General features: G+C 34.4%; 1 protein-coding gene across 1 annotated transcript; it reads left to right on the top strand.

The window, feature by feature from the left end:
* Positions 1-12,080: 12,080 nt before the first annotated feature.
* LOC149559098 (rapid alkalinization factor-like) lies at positions 12,081-13,304 on the top strand. Its single transcript, XM_089833058.1, has one exon. It carries the CDS (start codon positions 12,395-12,397, stop codon positions 12,767-12,769), a length of 375 nt encoding a protein of 124 aa, XP_089689184.1. The 5' UTR covers positions 12,081-12,394; the 3' UTR covers positions 12,770-13,304.
* The last annotated feature ends 4,084 nt before the right edge of the window (positions 13,305-17,388 follow it).

The raw sequence follows: 17,388 nt of genomic DNA, 5'->3' as shown, positions 1-17,388 counted from the left end.
TAATTCTTTTTTCCCCAATATTAAATAATTACATGAAATATTTTCACAATGTTACAATACAACTCATCAAGAATATTCCATGGGAATCTTTACATGTTGCACGTCCATCTAGGAACAACATTACATAATAAAATAAAATAATAAAATAACAATATTATGCAATGTGTGCAACACCCATTATCTCAACATTTTCTTATGTATTAAAAGCCAAGGCACATGATTTATTTGACCAAATACCACAAAGCTCAAGTCATAAGATTTTCAAGCAGACCTTTCAAAGCTAGGGCTTCAAATAAGATAGTGAAGCCCATGGATGTGCATTGTCGGGATTATAGCCATAACATGCTAGCCGCTCGATGATACCCATTGGATCTGAGGACAAGAAAAATGCAATTTATTCCATGTGGTAAAAGTGTCTAATAATGAAGCCACAATCTCTATCCCTTCCCAAGCACATGTCTATCATTGTTTTATAAAATGTGATGGTAATCTATAGTCTCATTCTAGCCTGTGAAGACACTACACCGCACTAAGAAATTGATGACTCTTTCTTGTGATGAGTTTGGTATTTCACTTGTGTGAAGTTTTGAATATTCACATGGAGAGAATGACATGGCATGGTAATTTTTTGACCAATCTCCCTTCATCTTTCAGCCCGAGTGCATGAAGATTAGCAACAGTTGCAAAAATAGATAAGGCATTGTTGGATACAATTGTTTAATTGTGTGTTTTCTTTGATGTTACACAAATGTCATATTAGTTGTCAATCCGTGCTTACCGAGCTCACTTAGTCAGCAAGGAAATTTTCCTTTTCTACTGAGCATTCTTGGAGATTACTTTGTGAAGACAGTGTCTACTGAGCTCAGTCGAGCGTCAAAGGAAATTATGGCAGAAAGCAGTGTTAACCAAGTTCTCATGGTTAATGAAGGAAAGTTGGTCAAAGTCAGCATTCACCGAGTTCACTCGATTGCCAATGGATTTTTCAAGTTCCCAGTGTTAACCAAGCTTCTGTTGGTTAACACAGGAAATCATTTCAAGATCAGTGTTTATCGAGAAGGGTTGGCCAATGAAGGATTTTGTTGATTCGGGAAATGAAGTTTAATTATTTCAAGTATTGATTCCAATCGATTGTGGTAATGATTATTGGTCATTTTAAGTTGTAATTGAGCCGACTTGATAATATGAACCATATAAATATATGGTCAAGTTGAGATTCTAATGTGTGTGAGAAAATGCAATGTTTAGATTAATTGAGAAAGACAAGTGTGAGCAAACTTGCAGGATGGTCAGATATCCTTGAGGAGCAGCAAAGTAATATATGATCAGGTTGGATCTAGCATGAAGCAGAATAGGGATCTATAATCAGCAATTTAGTTGCATTCAATTCAAGTCATTTCATTGTTAATTTCTTACCATTATAGCAGTGATTCCAAAATCTCTTAATAGAGTTGGTTTAACAGCTAGCTGTAAATCCTCTAACAAGGTGACAATTCCATTAAATTGTTCTAAAGACCTCTTGCAAGCCCACTCCTAACAGGGTGATTAAATCCTCTAACAAGGTCACACCTAACAATGTGTTTTGTAACCTTTAACCAGGTTGGCTCCTAATAGGGCTCACTTCAGAAGAGTGAAAATCAGTAACTAGTTACATTGGTGGTTTTTTCCATATTGGATTTCCACGTTAAATTCTAGTGTCTCATGTGTTCATGTTATTTCTTTTATGCTTTCTAGTTAATCACTGTGAATGTTTAAGATCAGTAATAAGTAAATCACATTGCTTTTATTGAGTTACAACATTTTCTATGTGTTTACCAAATGTCAGTAGCAATTAGTTTTGTTAACATCCAAGGGATCTGAAATATTATTTTGTGGTAACTAATTCACCCCCCCTCTCAGTTACTCCATCTATATTTCCAACAATTGGTATCAGCGCTTTTGGTGCTTGCAGGAAAGGTTTCAAGGACCTAAGCTAAAGATTAGGATGTCTTACAAGAGAGAAATTCCAAGGCTTAACAGAGATAACTTTTCAACATGGCAGGGACTTATGAGACTTCATCTGGCTTCCATTGGTGATTCAAGATTGAAATACCTTGATGAAGAATACACAACTCCCACTAGTACAATATCTGTTGGAGACATCATTGATAAAAAGAACCATAACACCATGATGATAGATATTGCATCTGCTATAAGCTATGAGGAATTTGATGATATCAAAGATTGCAAATCCGCCTTTGCTATGTGGAATAAGCTAAAAGACATTTATGGCGATGATGACAATGTTAGGAGAGCCAAAGCAGAAATCCTTAGAGGACAATTTGATCAGATGAGAATGAGAGAAGATGAAAACATTGCCAAATATGTTGAAAGGATCAAAGCAAGTGTCAGTGTAATTAAAGCTTCTGGAGGAAACATCAAAGAAGAAACTGTTGTAAGTAAAGTTCTCAGAACATTGCTTCCTATTTATGCAATTAGAGTATCTGCTATTCAAGAAAGGAGGTGTGAGACAAATCATAAGATAACTTTGGATACCATAGTAGGAAGATTGATAGCCTTTGACCTAGATAAATTTGAAAATTATGTTCCAACTTCCAAGAATATTGAATCTGCATTTGAGGCCAAGCTTTCACTTAAGGAAAAGGCAAGAAAATAAAGGACACCTAATCAGAAAGTGAAGAAGAATCGGAGGAAAGTTTTGATAGTGACCTTGAAGTTGTTGAAGCTCTACTTGCAAGGAAATATTCTAGAGGCAGAGGAAGATATAAAGGTAAAGTTCCCCTAATCTATTTTTCATGTGAAGAAATTGGTCATATTGCAGCTAGGTGCCCAAACAAAGAAAGCAAGGATGAGAAGAAAAGTCACAAGTGCAATGGGAAGAAGGATTTCAAAAATCACAAATCATTCAAGGACAAAGGTAAGAAGACATGTTTTATGGCTAAAGATTCTGATAACAGTGAAAATAAAATAGTTTACATTGTTGTAAAAGATGAATCTAATGATGAAGAAGATAAGATGACACTTATCTCTCATGTGAGCAACAATGATACATGGATCATAGACAGTGGATGTTCACATCATATGACTGGTGACAAAACAAAGTTTGAACACTTTAAAGACTATGATGGTGGTAGTGTAAGGTTTGGAAACAATGAACCTTGTTGCATAAAAGGGAAAGGTCGAATCTCATTAAGCAAAGAACTTGTATGCGATAATGCCTATTGGGTTAAAGGACTAAAACATAATCTGCTAAGTGTGGCACAACTAATCAACATTGGATTTAAGGTGGAATTCATGCATGACAAGGCAAGATTGTTGGATGACAAAAGAAAATTGATTAGATCAGGAAAACAAACAAAAGGTAACTTGTTTTATCTTGATGTTGGTGATTGCTCATGTTTTATTGCTTAAGTTGAAGAAAGTTGGTTATGGCACAGAAGGTTATGTCATGTAAATTTTGATAACATGATGAAAATAAGAAAATTCAAGAAAGCAAGAGGCATTCCTAGTTTGAAGAAACCTAATGTTGGTCTATGCAAGAATTGTCAGATTGGCAAAATGGGAAAGACTAGTTTTAAAAGCAAAAACTATCAATCTGAAGATATCTTGAAAATAGTGCATACTGATTTATGTGAACCTATTGGAATAGAAAGCTATAGTGGAGAAAAAATCTTTATTCTTTTTGTTGATGACTACTCTAGAATGATGAATGTTATGTATTTAAGAGAGAAGTCAGAAGCATTTGAGAAATTCAAATGGTATTTGGCAAGAGTAGAGAAGGAAATAGGGAAAAGACTGAAATGCTTAAGATTAGACAAAGGTGGTGAATTCATCTCCAATGAATTCAATAACTTTTGCATTGGAAGAGGAATCAAAAGATAGATATCAGGCCCTAAAACTCCCGAGCAAAATGGAATAGCTAAAAGGAGAAACAAATCCATCATGGATTGGGCAAGGACTCTAATGATTGAAAAGAACTTTGCTATCAAATATTGGAAGGAAGCTATCAGCACTGCAGTTCATACCTTAAACCGAGTATAGTTGAAGAAGGACTCATATAAAACTCCCTATGAGTTATGGTATTGCTATAAACCCAATGTAAGTTACCTAAAAGTATTTGGAAGTAAATGTTATATCTTGAAAGAATCTGGAAAAGGAAAATTTGATGTAAAAGGTGATGAAGGCATATTCTTAGGTTATTCTTGCAGAAGTAAGGCATATAGATGTTTAAATTTGTCTACTCACAAAATCGTAGAAAGTGCACATGTAAGAATTGATGAGTTTGTAGAAAGGACTAAAGAAGAAAGCAAAAAGGAACCAGAGGATTACAAGAGATTTGCTTACATTGAACCTGATACATTGCTAGACACATCTGTCAATAAGGAGACTTCTACTCCTGAGTCTTCCTCAATAATCGAGTCACAAGGACCCAAGTCACATTTTGAAGCTACCGAGCCAATGACTACAAAGTCTAAACAACTAGAACTAGAAGTAGAAGTTCAAGAGGATGACAATGCAATTTATTCAAAAGGCAAAGAACTTGTATTGGCCAAGTACATCAGGAGGCATCATACACCAAATCAGATTATTGGAGATAAATTAGAAGGTACTATGACAAGAAGTAAGCTAAAAGGTAAATGTTTACTTGCTGATTTTGAACCTAGAAATGCCAAAGATGCATTGGAAAATGAAAGTTGGATTGAGAACATGAATGAAGAGATAGAGAAAATGGAGAAGAACAAAACCTAGACTCTTATAGCTAGGCCTAAAGACAAAAATGTGATTGGAACAAAATGGGTATTCAGGAATAAGTTGAATAAAGATAGTAAGGTATCAAGAAACAAAGCTAGATTGGTGTGTAAAGGTTATTCTCAAGAAGAAGGCATTGATTATGGTGAGACTTTTGCTCCTGTTGCAAGATTGGAAGGTGTCAGGACCTTACTTGCATATGTAGCACATGAAGGATTTAAAGTATATCATATGGATATTAAATCTGCATTTCTCAATGGTATTCTTGATGAAGAAGTCTACATTGAACAACCAGAAGGTTTTGTTGATCTAGACAAAAGGAACATGGTCTGCAAATTACACAAAGCATTGTATGGTCTGAAACAAGCCCCTAGAGCATGGTATGAAAGATTGCATTAATACCATTTACAAATTGGTTTCTAGAGAACTAATGATAATAATAGTTTGTACATTAAGAAAGGACCAAATAAAAAGATTGTTTTGGCATAAATATTCATGGATGATACAGGGAATGATGATCTATGCAAATTTTTTTTAGAGCAAACAAACAAAGAGTTTGAAATGTCTATGTTTGGTGAGATTAAGTTCTTTGTTGGTCTTTAGATACAATAGAGCAGGAATGGTATCTACATCACTCAATCTAAGTATATAAAGGAGATACTCAAGAAGTTTGGTATGGAAGATTCAAAACTAGTTGGAACCTCCATGTGTACTAGATTAAAGCTTACCAAAGATGATGACTCAAAAGAGGTAGATTAGAGCTTATATAGATCAACGATTGGAAAATTAAAGTATGTAGTTCATACAAGGCTTTATATTTCTCTTATAGTTGGTATAGTACCAAGATTCTTGAAAAAACCTAGAGAAAATCATATGATGGCAATCAAATTTTTTTTGAGATATTTGAAAAGTACTGAAGATTATGGCTTATGGTATAAGCTTGGAGGAAATCTAGACTTAGAAGTATTTACTGATGTTGATTGGGCAAGAAATATTGATGACAGAAAAAGAACAAGTGGTGGAGCATTCTTTCTTGGTAAAAGGTTTGGTATCTTAGACAAGTAAAAAGCAAAACTGCACATCCCAATCCACATTAGAACCATAATATGTTGCAGCAGTAGTAAATTGTTCTAATATTATTTGGTTTAAACAGTTGTTGGAAGGTATGAAGGTTGAGATCAAAGAACTAGTTGTCATGTTTTGTGATAATACAAGTGTAATTAACATATCAAAGAATCCCGTGATGGATTCCAAAACCAAGCACATTGCTATAAAATAACACTTTGTCAGAGAATTGGTGCAGGATAAAGAAATCAGATTGGAATATTTCCATACAAAAGAATAGATTGCAGACATATTTACCAAGCCATTACCTAAGGATGCATTCTTGTATCTAAGAGGTAAGTTAGGGGTCATTCCCTTATCTGAAGCTCACTAAATGAAGTTTAGTGATGCATCAACATGAACCAAGTTGAAGATCTATCAGTTGATGTAGCGTAGTCAAGAGAACATTGCATATGAATTAGTACTCAAGGTACATTGATACTCATTTGGTATGTCTTGTCTTTGGCATGTGTTGTCAAAGAGGGAGAGTTTACTGTCATATCTTTTTGAAATTTGTTCTGAGGAAGAAGCTATGTAATTCCTTCATAAAGGAAGATTACTGCATTAGAGAAGTTTGTGGTATAAAATCTAAGAGGGAGAAACTTTCTGTCAGAGCATTTCTTGTTTTCAAATTTCATTGTGCTATGACATGTTGTGTTGCCATCAATGCCAAAGAGGGAGATTGTTGGATACAATTGTCTAATTGTGTGTTGTCTTTGATGTTACACAAATGTCATATCAGTTGTTAGTCAGTGCTTACCGAGCTCACTCGAGCGTCGAAGGAAATTATGGTAGAAAGTAGTGTTAACCGAGTTCTCATGGTTAATGAAGGAAAGTTGGTCAAAGTTAGTATTCATTGAGTTCACTCAGTTTCCAAAGGATTTTGTAAGTTCTCAATGTTAACCAAGCTTCTATTGATTAACACAGGAAATCATTTCAGGATCAGTGTTTACTGAGTAGGGTCGACCAATGAAGGATTTTGTTGATTTGCGAAATGAAGTTTAATTATTTCAAGTATTGATTCTAGCTGACTATGGTAATGATTATTGGTCATTTTAAGTTTTAATTGAGCCAACTTGATAATTCGAACGATATAAATATAAGGTCAAGTTGAGATTCTAATGTGTGTGAGAGAATGCAAGTATTTTGATTAATTGAGAAAGACAAGTGTGAGCGAACTTGAAGGATGGTCAGATATCCTTGAGGAATAGCAAAGTAATATTCGATCAAGTTGGATCTAGCATGAAGTAGAACAGAGATTTGTAATCAGTAATTCAGTTGCATCTCATTCAGGTCATTTCATTGTCACTTTCTTACCATTGTAGCTATGATTCCAAAATCTCTTAACAGAGTTGGCTTAATAGCCAGTTGTAAATCCTCTAACAAGGTGATAGTTCCATTGAATTGTTCTAAAGACCTCTTGCAAGGACACTCCTAATAGGGTGATTAAATCCTCTAACAAGGTCACACCTAACAATGTGTTTTGTAACCTTTAACTAGGTTGCTCACTTCAAAAGAGTGAAAATCAGTAACTAGTTACATTGGTGGTTTTTCTCATATTGGGTTTCCATGTTAAATCCTGGTGTCTCATGTGTTCATGTTATTTCTTTTATGCTTTCTAGTTAATCACTGTGAATGTTTAAGATTAGTAATAAGTAAATCACACTGCTTTTACCGAGCTACAACATTTTCTGTGTATTTACTGAATGTCAGCAACAATAAGTTTTGTTAATATCCAAAGGATCTGAAATATTTTTTTGTGGTAACTGATTCACCCCCCCCTCTTAGTTACTCCATCTATGTTTCCAACAGGCACAAGAGCCATTTGATCTGAATTCTCCATCCTCAAATTGATCATAGACAAGGCAAGTGGTTTTTGTGACCAATTTTTCTTTATTTTCTAGCTGCAACATTCATAATGATAGTGGTATAATAATAAAAAAATCATGGTAATTGTTTGATATAATGTCCATTCACCAGTTCAATCATAACCAAGGTGTCGCCTCCAGTCTAGGAATGTGCACAGTATAAAATAAAACATTGTCAATGTTGGAAGCATTGCAGGTCAACACAATAAGTAAATGCAGAAATCTCACACCTTCCTTGCACCTGTGCACAAGCATATTTTGTGAAGTGTGGAGTTGCCAATCTAAATGCCATCATCAGTTGCCAATGAAATTGGAAGCACAAATAATATGCCCTCTAACTGTCCGGCTGAATGACTCAAGCTTAGAGGATTTGTAAGTAAATGGAAAGTGTTGAATTGGTTTGAACATGGAGTGGATCATTTTTTAGTGATGGTTGCCAATGTCTTTGTTGTACAACATAAATTGCCCCTCAAAATTATTCAACTTATCTTTTTGTGCCATGTTGATGTCTTTATACATAAGGCACTACTCATAGATAGATACACCAAATGTGGAAACATAGATTGTAGTATAACTATTTAATTGAATGCCTCTTAGGTATACCATGTGAGTCAAAATATACTGATGAGTAAATAGTGTTTATGATCAATATAGCTTGCAAGTCTACATGTTTAATGAGAAACAAGAGAGAAGGCATGTGAATGATTACATTTCATGAAATGGGATAATCGCAAATAAGATGTATGATGCGTTAAACTCATAACCAATCTTGGTGCAAGCCACAACACACGTGTATTTAGAAATAAAGAGAAAGGCAACTTTGATCTATTTGGTAATCAAGTGAAAGATCCCAAATGATAATATGTGAAGATTTAGATTCCAAGCATCAAAGAGAAGAGAAGAAATGAGAGGCAATGTATCTCAGCTTATGGTGTCTAACAAAACATGTCGAGATTACTTGCCTTGCTATTCAGACTGTACAAGAGCTTGTTAGAAGTGGTTCACAAGTATGTGGAAAAAGTGTTGGTCAAATACAAAGGAGACATTCTTTCCAAATAAAGATCAATTTAATGGTGTCTCTCGGATATTCTTGTAATGCTAACCAAAATGGGGAAATGTGATTGAATATATTGATCTATCTTATGAAATTCTTATGTAAAGTGTGCCACGAAAATCATTAAGGTTCAGATGGAAGTCTAGAGTGAGATATCAACATACAATTAAGTCATAAATGAATCTTGGAAGGATATGGCCATATAAAGCAGAATATTAAAATCAAGAACAAAAGGACATGCTCAAATCGATTCTTCTTCAACTTTTTAAGTTCAAGAGGAGAAGATGAGATGGCTACCATCAAAGATCATTCATTCACATTCTTTTCAAATGTTCGAGTTTCAAGTCACATTGGTTAATTTTGTCTAGGTTAATTAACCTCTTGTAAATCATGTAATTGGGAGGCATTTATTGACCATAAAGGAGTAGTTCTTAACCTCCATGTCTATATAAGGAGTCTTTTTGGCTTTGTAAAGGGACTTTTTGGATTTTAGAAAAAGGGAACACTATGCTAACATTTTGATCAGAAGATAATATTTGGAAAGTGCGTACAAGTTTTGTCTTTTTTTATCAAAAATTCCTCTTAGGTTCTTGGTGCAAGAAAATAAAGGAATGTGCAATTTGAGTTCTCTCCTTTCGAATCTAAATTGTTAGAAACATTGATTCTCTTTGCAGTCAGCATTTTCACAGTATTGTGCAGAGGTTTATGAATCTTTGGATCAATATTGTGCTAGCGATAATTCTCAAGCATAGATCTTATTGTTGTAATTAGCAGTTTAAGTTAGTATAGGAAAGCTTTGAGGTCATCCGGTGCATTCGTCATCGATGGCTTTCTATTTATCTTTTAAAGTTTGATTTCATTTTTATTTGAAAAACTTTAGAATTATATCATACGAGGGAGCTGCCCCTCTAAACGTAGAGGAAGGCTGCATATCAAGGGCCTGTCCAACTACCGTGAACAATTTGTCACATACACTTTGTTGGGCCATTTTCAAGTGACAAATTTGTTTACCAACATAAGTCTTATCATGTGATCCTTAAAAATTCAAGACTTTGTAAAGTGTAAGAATTATTATTTTTAGATCATTCATTTTGTTTGAGTTGGGCAAGTCATGAAGTTCTTAAAATTATTTTGTAATCTATTATTGAGAGACTTGGAGGATGCTTTCATTAAGATCTATTAGTAGTTCTTGTAAAAGGAGAAAAAAATGTGACACATCGTGTCATTGGCTAAAAAATAAGTTTACGTATTAAATCACATGGTTGCTTTTTATTCGTGCTTGAAGAGACTAATGCATAATTTCTCTTGGTCAAGCTAAGTTTGGTGATGGTAAATGAAGTCCTATCAAGTGATATCTAGTAAGTTATACACCTAAGTTTAATTTAAACTAGATTTCTTACCACATTGATTTGAATAATGGAAGAGAAAAGGAGCTCCAAAAAACATAAGTGGTGTGATCTAGTTGATTGTGAGGGCCAGTTCTTGGGTTTGTGGATGATTATGACCATTAATTCAATGAGCAATAGATAAGTAGAAAATATTCTAGGTAACAACGAAAAAATCTCAAGACTACATTTAATTGGTAAATTCTATGACTTATTATTAAACACAATAGTATTGCAATTAAATATATGCAAGTTTTAAAGAAATAGATTTAGATTTGTATTTTGTTAAAAAAACTCTGATTACACTAGAATAAGCAAATTATAAGTAATTAATAGATTTAAATAGTAGTTCCATATATATATAAAAACAAAAGACTACGAGAATATACCTAACCTCATATATGCATCAAAAGGTGACCCTCCCATTTATTTAATGATTCATCCACCACAGGTTGAGAGAATGGATAAGGGAAGAGGATTGGGCCTCTCTTTTCCCTTTTGCTTTTCCTATTTCCCTTTTACCCTTTATCCTTGGGAAGCCCACTAGGTATGCCATATTATTTTGCACCTAATGTCCAAACAAATAATTGGGCAGAGACGATTCTTAATGCAAAATATTTAAAATTTAAACAAATAATTGACCACAGAAGATTCTTAATGCATAATGCTAAAACTTCAAATGAAAAATAGAAGGACAGAGATGATTCTTAATGCATAATGCTTAAAAAATTATTAAATAAAAAATAAACAAATTGACATAGATGATTCTTAATGAATACTAGTTAAATATAAAATAATAAAAGAGGAAAGGAGGACCACTCCGTGAAGACTAATGTAGAAAACGCTAATGTGGACCCACCGTGAAGAAAGCTGTGCGCTGTACTCCTAACGGTACATTCCGACGCTTTAATCTTTACTAATATTTATTTAGCGGGACAGTAAAGGGTCTTTAAATAAGAGATAAAAAACGTTACAAGGAGGACAGCTATGTTGATTTAGCGGAATATCGAAATGCCTTTAAATAAGAGGAAAGAAGTGTTACAAGGAGGACAACTTTGTTAATTTAGCGGGATATAGAAATTCTTTTTAAAAAGGTTGAATCTTAGTTTGTATGTTAAAATTTGTCGATTTTTTCTGCGAATATCTAACCTAATCTTTGGGCTTTCTCTGATTTAGGGAGTTCTCTCTAGAACTCATAACGTGCGATGTGGTCTATAGTGTCATTTTAAAATATTCGCCGGAACTTGTTATGTTCACCCCCAATACCCATTCACCCAAAACATAGTACTTTTAGCACAAATGGACCAATCAGCAACCAAGAAAGCTAAAAAATTGTCATCTATTAGTATATGTGTGAGATCGACTATTAGATGTGCTATCATTTTTTGAGACTTCTTATGAATGGTAATTGGGCTTTTTGACGTGGCTGCAATGCTACCATGGGCGGTGATTGGGTCAAAATTCCTTTATAAGCACAAGGAGAAATGATCGAGTAGTTGCTCAAGCTAACTTTGTGTACCTATAATTCCTAGTTTGTATGTCAAAATTAGACCAATTTTTTCGGTTAATCTTCATAGGTGTGTGAAGAACTTAAAGCTAACCTGAAGCCCAATCAGTTAGAAAAAAACTAGAAAATGATCAACTATCAGTATATGTGTTTTTTTGGACTTTTTACATGACGACAATAGGACCATGGGCAACAGGATAATCTTTCCTTTATTTATGTTAATTTAGGGCAATATCGGAATGCCTTCAAATAAGAGGAAAGAGCGTTTATCCTAAATTTAGTGATGGGTCCAGAGAAGGCGGTGGAATGTCATGGGGACACACATACGTGTGGGCGCAACTGCAATTAACGAGTCTTACCAGCTGTTCGAGGGGCCCACAAAATGCATTATATGTTCGTTGAAAGAATTAAAAAAGCAGGGAAAAGATTAAAGAAAGCTGTGGGAATCCGTAACTCCGCGTGGAGAAATCCGGTGTCGCCCACCTAATCTCGTTTCTTTCTTCACCTTCATATTCCCAAAGGCGCTTTGGACGTATATACACAGCAGAGGAGAAGAGAGAGGAGGAGATACTTTGTGTGTATATGTTTGTGGTGGGCTTTGGGCGAGAAATTTTGTGCCAGGGGCTGAACTGAACTGAACTGAATCCCACCCGTGATAAGTACAGAGGAGGATTTTGGGCGTGTTTTTTGTGGCTTAGATTATTAGGCGCTCTTGGTTGTTTGTTCGGCGATGGGAAATGGCAAGGGGATCCCGTGGTTCGTCCTCTTGTGGTCGCTGCTCTGCGTTTCTTTGTTTTTTGCAGCGGGATCTGAGGCTGGGGGTGAAATGGAGGCGTGGAGCAGCCTGTGGGACTCGAACCCGCGGCTGGGGTGTAATGGATTGATTGGGGAGTGCTTTGAGGACGAGGAAATGCTTATGGATTCGGAGAGCAACAGGAGGATTTTGGCCGGGAGGACTTACATCAGCTATGGCGCCCTGAGGTCCAACAGCGTCCCGTGTTCGAGACGCGGGGCGTCGTATTATAATTGCCGATCCGGCGGGCAGGCGAATCCTTACAGGCGCAGCTGCAATCGGATCACACGCTGCGCCAGAAGTACTTCTTAGGAAGGAAGTTTGTAGTAATGATGCTCTTTTCCGTTCCCCTGTTGTTGTGGTGGTGGTTGTTCTCTGGCGTGCTCTCTGAGATCTTCTTCTGACATTTTACATTCTTTTGCCGAGTCAAAGCGAAGCCATTATTAAATCGAAGGTTATAGAATAAAAGACCTGAAAGGAGCCCGTAGGTGAGTGTGAGCTCTCCTCGCACTTGACCTGAAACCCTCATATATGTAGTGTATTTTTTCTGTAGCAGCGCAGGTTCGAGTCCTGAGCACTAGATAAATAAATGTAGTAAAGACAGGACAGACTGCACCTGGAATGGATGTAAAGGGTAGAGAACAGAGGTTGCTTGCAATGAATGTAGTGAGTAGATAACAGGGCAACTCCAGGTGCCGTGTTTGAGTACTTCAGTTGCTTATTGTCCAGTGAGTCTAGGGTTTGCCTGCGGGCTCTTTAATTTTTAACATTTTGCTGTGGATTGTAATGTATGCCGGATCCAAATTTAGGATTAATTAAATATGCAAGTGATTTTTTGGTTTAGCAATATTATGTAATTTTATAATTGTTGATATGGAAATTGTTTTTCAGATCTCTTGTTCAATGTCTAAATTTTAACGACGCGAATGATTTGAGTTTACTGTCTTAATTTCAAAATTTCAATATTATGAATGGACCAAATTTACTGTCTAAATTTCAACGAATGGTTCGAATTTACTGTCTAAATTTCAATGAGACGTCCTTCAGAAACTCTTGTATGTAAATGTGCAGTGTTTTTCAAATCGCCTGTTAAATGTCTAAATTTCAATGATAATGTCTCGAATTTACTGACTAAATGTCATCGAGATTTCCAAATCGACTGTGTAAGGCGAAGGCGAACGATTCAAATTAACTTTCAATATTATTGAGATTTAAAATGCTTGTTTAAATTTTATATTTTATTTGGAAGAATGATTTCGAAGTGCCTGTTTAATTTCCATCGAGATGAATAATTCAAAATGCCTGCTTAGATCTCATTGAAGTGACGGATTCTACATGCCTATTCAGATTTCATTGATTCCTAAATGTCTTATCTAAATTTCACCCGAGAGGAATGATTTTTATGAATGCCTGTGAAAATCTCGCTGAGATGAATGTTATGAATTGCCTGTTTAAGCTTCCTTGAGATCATTGTTTCCGATTGTCTAATTTTCCATTTAGAAGAATGGTTTCCAGAAGTATTTGTCACGAGTCAACCCGGAAGAAATTGAAATGCGGCGGGATCTTTGTAATTCTAAATTTATCGCCATTAAAACGTCTCCTGTAACGTATATAATCGAATCCGCATAGTTTTACTTCCGTGTTCCATCACAGCATTCCACTGTTAACCGACACTTCCACGCCGATGAACATAAGATGAACGAGGCATTTGTGGTGAAATGACTCTGTTTGTTCTTCAATCGTCATGTCGTACAACGTACAGAAGATTTCTTTAAAGGCTGAGTGAGAAAAGAAAATATGGATTGCAGAGGGCACTGAACATGGCCGCCCTGTCAGGCCTGAGCTCCTGACATTTTCGTAAATTTTTAATAAAGCAGCATCTAAAAGTAACTTGCCGTGTCGGCAGAGTTTTTCATGAATTCTTAAACACCATCAATTATGAGCCTGACCAACTGACATTTTTCTGAATTTTTAATAAACCAACTAGAAGTAACATGCCTTGACAAGAACGTTCTTCTGGATTTTTCAAACATTTCGAGTTTCTATCAATAAATAATTTCCCAATAGCTCAACTACCTACCCTGCTTTTAAAAGCTATTTTTTCTGACACAATAGTTAGTCTCATCATCCTGTGCGATTAACTCTGTAATGTTTGTTTTTAAGTTTCATTCCTGGTTTTTGTTTCCAATAACGCGGCAATGATTATTTTCATTTCTGGAAATGTATGGATTGGGTTTCTAGCAAACTGGTTAGGCTGTTCACCTTGAAGATGGTATCTGGTTTCGATGCGGATCTATTGGGTAGTGGAAAAATAGTTTCTGGTATAGATGTGTGTGTCGATTGCTTATCAGAGATATTCAGATTTAGATGTACAAATTGATTAGACTGTCACTTGCTAGTGGGTGGACAATACTCAAGTGGAGAAAGAAGATGGTTTGTGATTTTGATGAAACCAAATTTTAACATTATTTTGTATGTTGAAATTTGTCAATTTTTTTGGTAAACATTTATAGGTGAGTGAAGAGCTTAAAGCTAATTTTTCTATTTTTCCACATTTACGCAGAGTGAGAAGTGTTCTAAAAGTGTCATTCACCCCAAAACTGTTATGTTCACCCCCTAATAGCTAGTCAGAAAAGAAGAAGTGTCATCACCCCGGAAACTGTTATGTTCACCCCCTAATAGTCAGTCAGAAAAGGAAAAATGCCATTCCCCCTGAAGCTGTTATGTTCATCCCCCTAATAGTCAGTCAGAAAAGAAAAGAAAAGTACTTTTTTTACAAATGGACCTATACGAGTTGACGGGGCTGTCATTGGAACATGAATGCTGGGTTGTCTCCCCTATAAGATGGTTTGTGATTTTGATGTTCAAATCTGTTAGCCTATTCATTGAACTATTGGTTTCTTTTTTAATTGTATATTTATTGGTTAGCAAAAAGATGGATTCTAGTTTTTTATGTATCTTTTGTTGATTAGTAAATAGATGGATTCTGATTTTAATGTATATTTTGTAATCTAATTAATTGAATAGTATAGACATCCATTAAAAAGAGAAAATGAGTACATCAAATTTTCTTTTTTAAAGTTACAAATGTCAATTATTTTTAGATTGCACATGTATTTATTGGAAAAAGGTTTATATATTGCTTTTTATTGATTAGTAAAAAGATGGATTTTGGTTTAAAGTGATGTTTTGTAATCTAATTAATAGAAGAGTATAGATATCTAATGTCTCTTTTTAAATCAATTGTCCCATCAAATTTCTTTTTTTAAAGTTACAACGGTCAACTTTTTTTAGATTGCACATGTTTTTAATGGGAAAATGCTTATATCCATTGCTTTCTATAACTTGATTTTTATTATTAATTTAATTTTGGTCATATTTTGATAGATATTTTAGAAAATTAAAATATGATTTTATACTTGTAATAAAATTCGAAATATATATATATATATAATGTTTAGTCAATTTTAGCAAAAAAGTGGACTTGATCCATTCTAATTTATATATATTTAGATGCATTGTTATACATATATATAACAATGCATCTAAATATACATAAATTGTATATTCGCTTCAGATTGATCTTTATTCAATATATGCCATTGGTCATTGGTTAATAGATTTTTTCTCATTGGTTAATGCATCATCCTATTTAAATTTGATGAATAAGATCTTCTATAATAATAAAGTCCTTCAACCAAGTTTTGCACTTCTAGATTTCTAAGCATTTGCTATGGATGGAAAATAAATTTCTAATCTAACACTAAATGGACTGGTGCCAAAATCCTAGAATAGGGTTGAGCTTTAAATGATCATTGAATCCAAATATTAATGCTTCACATAAATGTATTTACTAATGTAATCATAAAAAATTACTATTAATCCATACAATTTAAAAATCCACGTTACTTAAAATATAGAATATAATTCTTCTTTTGGAAGAAATCCATAAATATACTACACAATCACAAAGTAATTTGCAATGAAAAATAAAAATATGCTTTGTAATATTGATTTATATGAAACTTGTAAAGAAACAATTTTCTAATATGCTCATTGTTCTTCATAGGTGATTGAAATTGTCATATGAACATATGCAATCTTTGCAACTAAACTCTTATTGCTAGACACCTTTGTGCATCTACTCGCCCATCATGAATATTCAAAACCTCGTGCAATAGTCTTGATTTCCCTTGCATAACACAAGCGAGCAATAAGCTTCAAATCATGGATATGTATCGAATTTTGATTTGATCTTCAAAACGATAAAATATGCCTTCAACATCTTTTTGCAATCGCTGTAGGAAAATTTGGTGGTCCTTGGAGATGATTTGGCATCCTGTTCTTATTGAAAACAAAAATGCAATACACAAGAAGAAAATAGATAAGAGAATTTAACTAGGAACTTGCTATTATTGAATTGTGGAGGCCTATTTATACAACTGAATCAACAATCTACATTCCTAAAATATTGCAAAAGAGATTAACAACAAACTGTTAAACACTTGACAACACAACAAGAGTAATAGACAAGTGGACTACTCTAGACAACTAACTGGATCTAAGAGACAAACCTACAATTAGTTATTTGTTCAAACTAGAACTCTATGACACAACTATAATTAAACTAAAGTCTTGTTGTCAACAACTCAAACTTGAGTTGCCGCATATGCAACATGGATTATTCATTATTCTAACACCTCCCTAAGGAAAAATCCAATTTTGTTTGACCCTTAACATCTCTCTAAATGTTACAAACTTTATTTTTCCCAAGGTCTTTGTAAATATATAAGCTACATTGTCATTGGTATTTCAATAGTTCAACTCTTATTTCTTGAAACTGATTTTTTTTCTCTTACAAAATGATGTTGTGTTTTAGTATGCTTTGATCTTGCATGATAAATATGATTAATTTCAAGTTTGATACTACT

Source organism: Cupressus sempervirens, chromosome 5, assembly GCF_028749045.1.
Source record: "Cupressus sempervirens isolate cs-2001-9-10 chromosome 5, ASM2874904v1, whole genome shotgun sequence".
In the NCBI taxonomy this organism is placed as follows: domain Eukaryota; kingdom Viridiplantae; phylum Streptophyta; class Pinopsida; order Cupressales; family Cupressaceae; genus Cupressus; species Cupressus sempervirens.
Note: the sequence above shows the minus strand (reverse complement) of the source record. Positions and strands in the feature narration are given on the sequence as shown.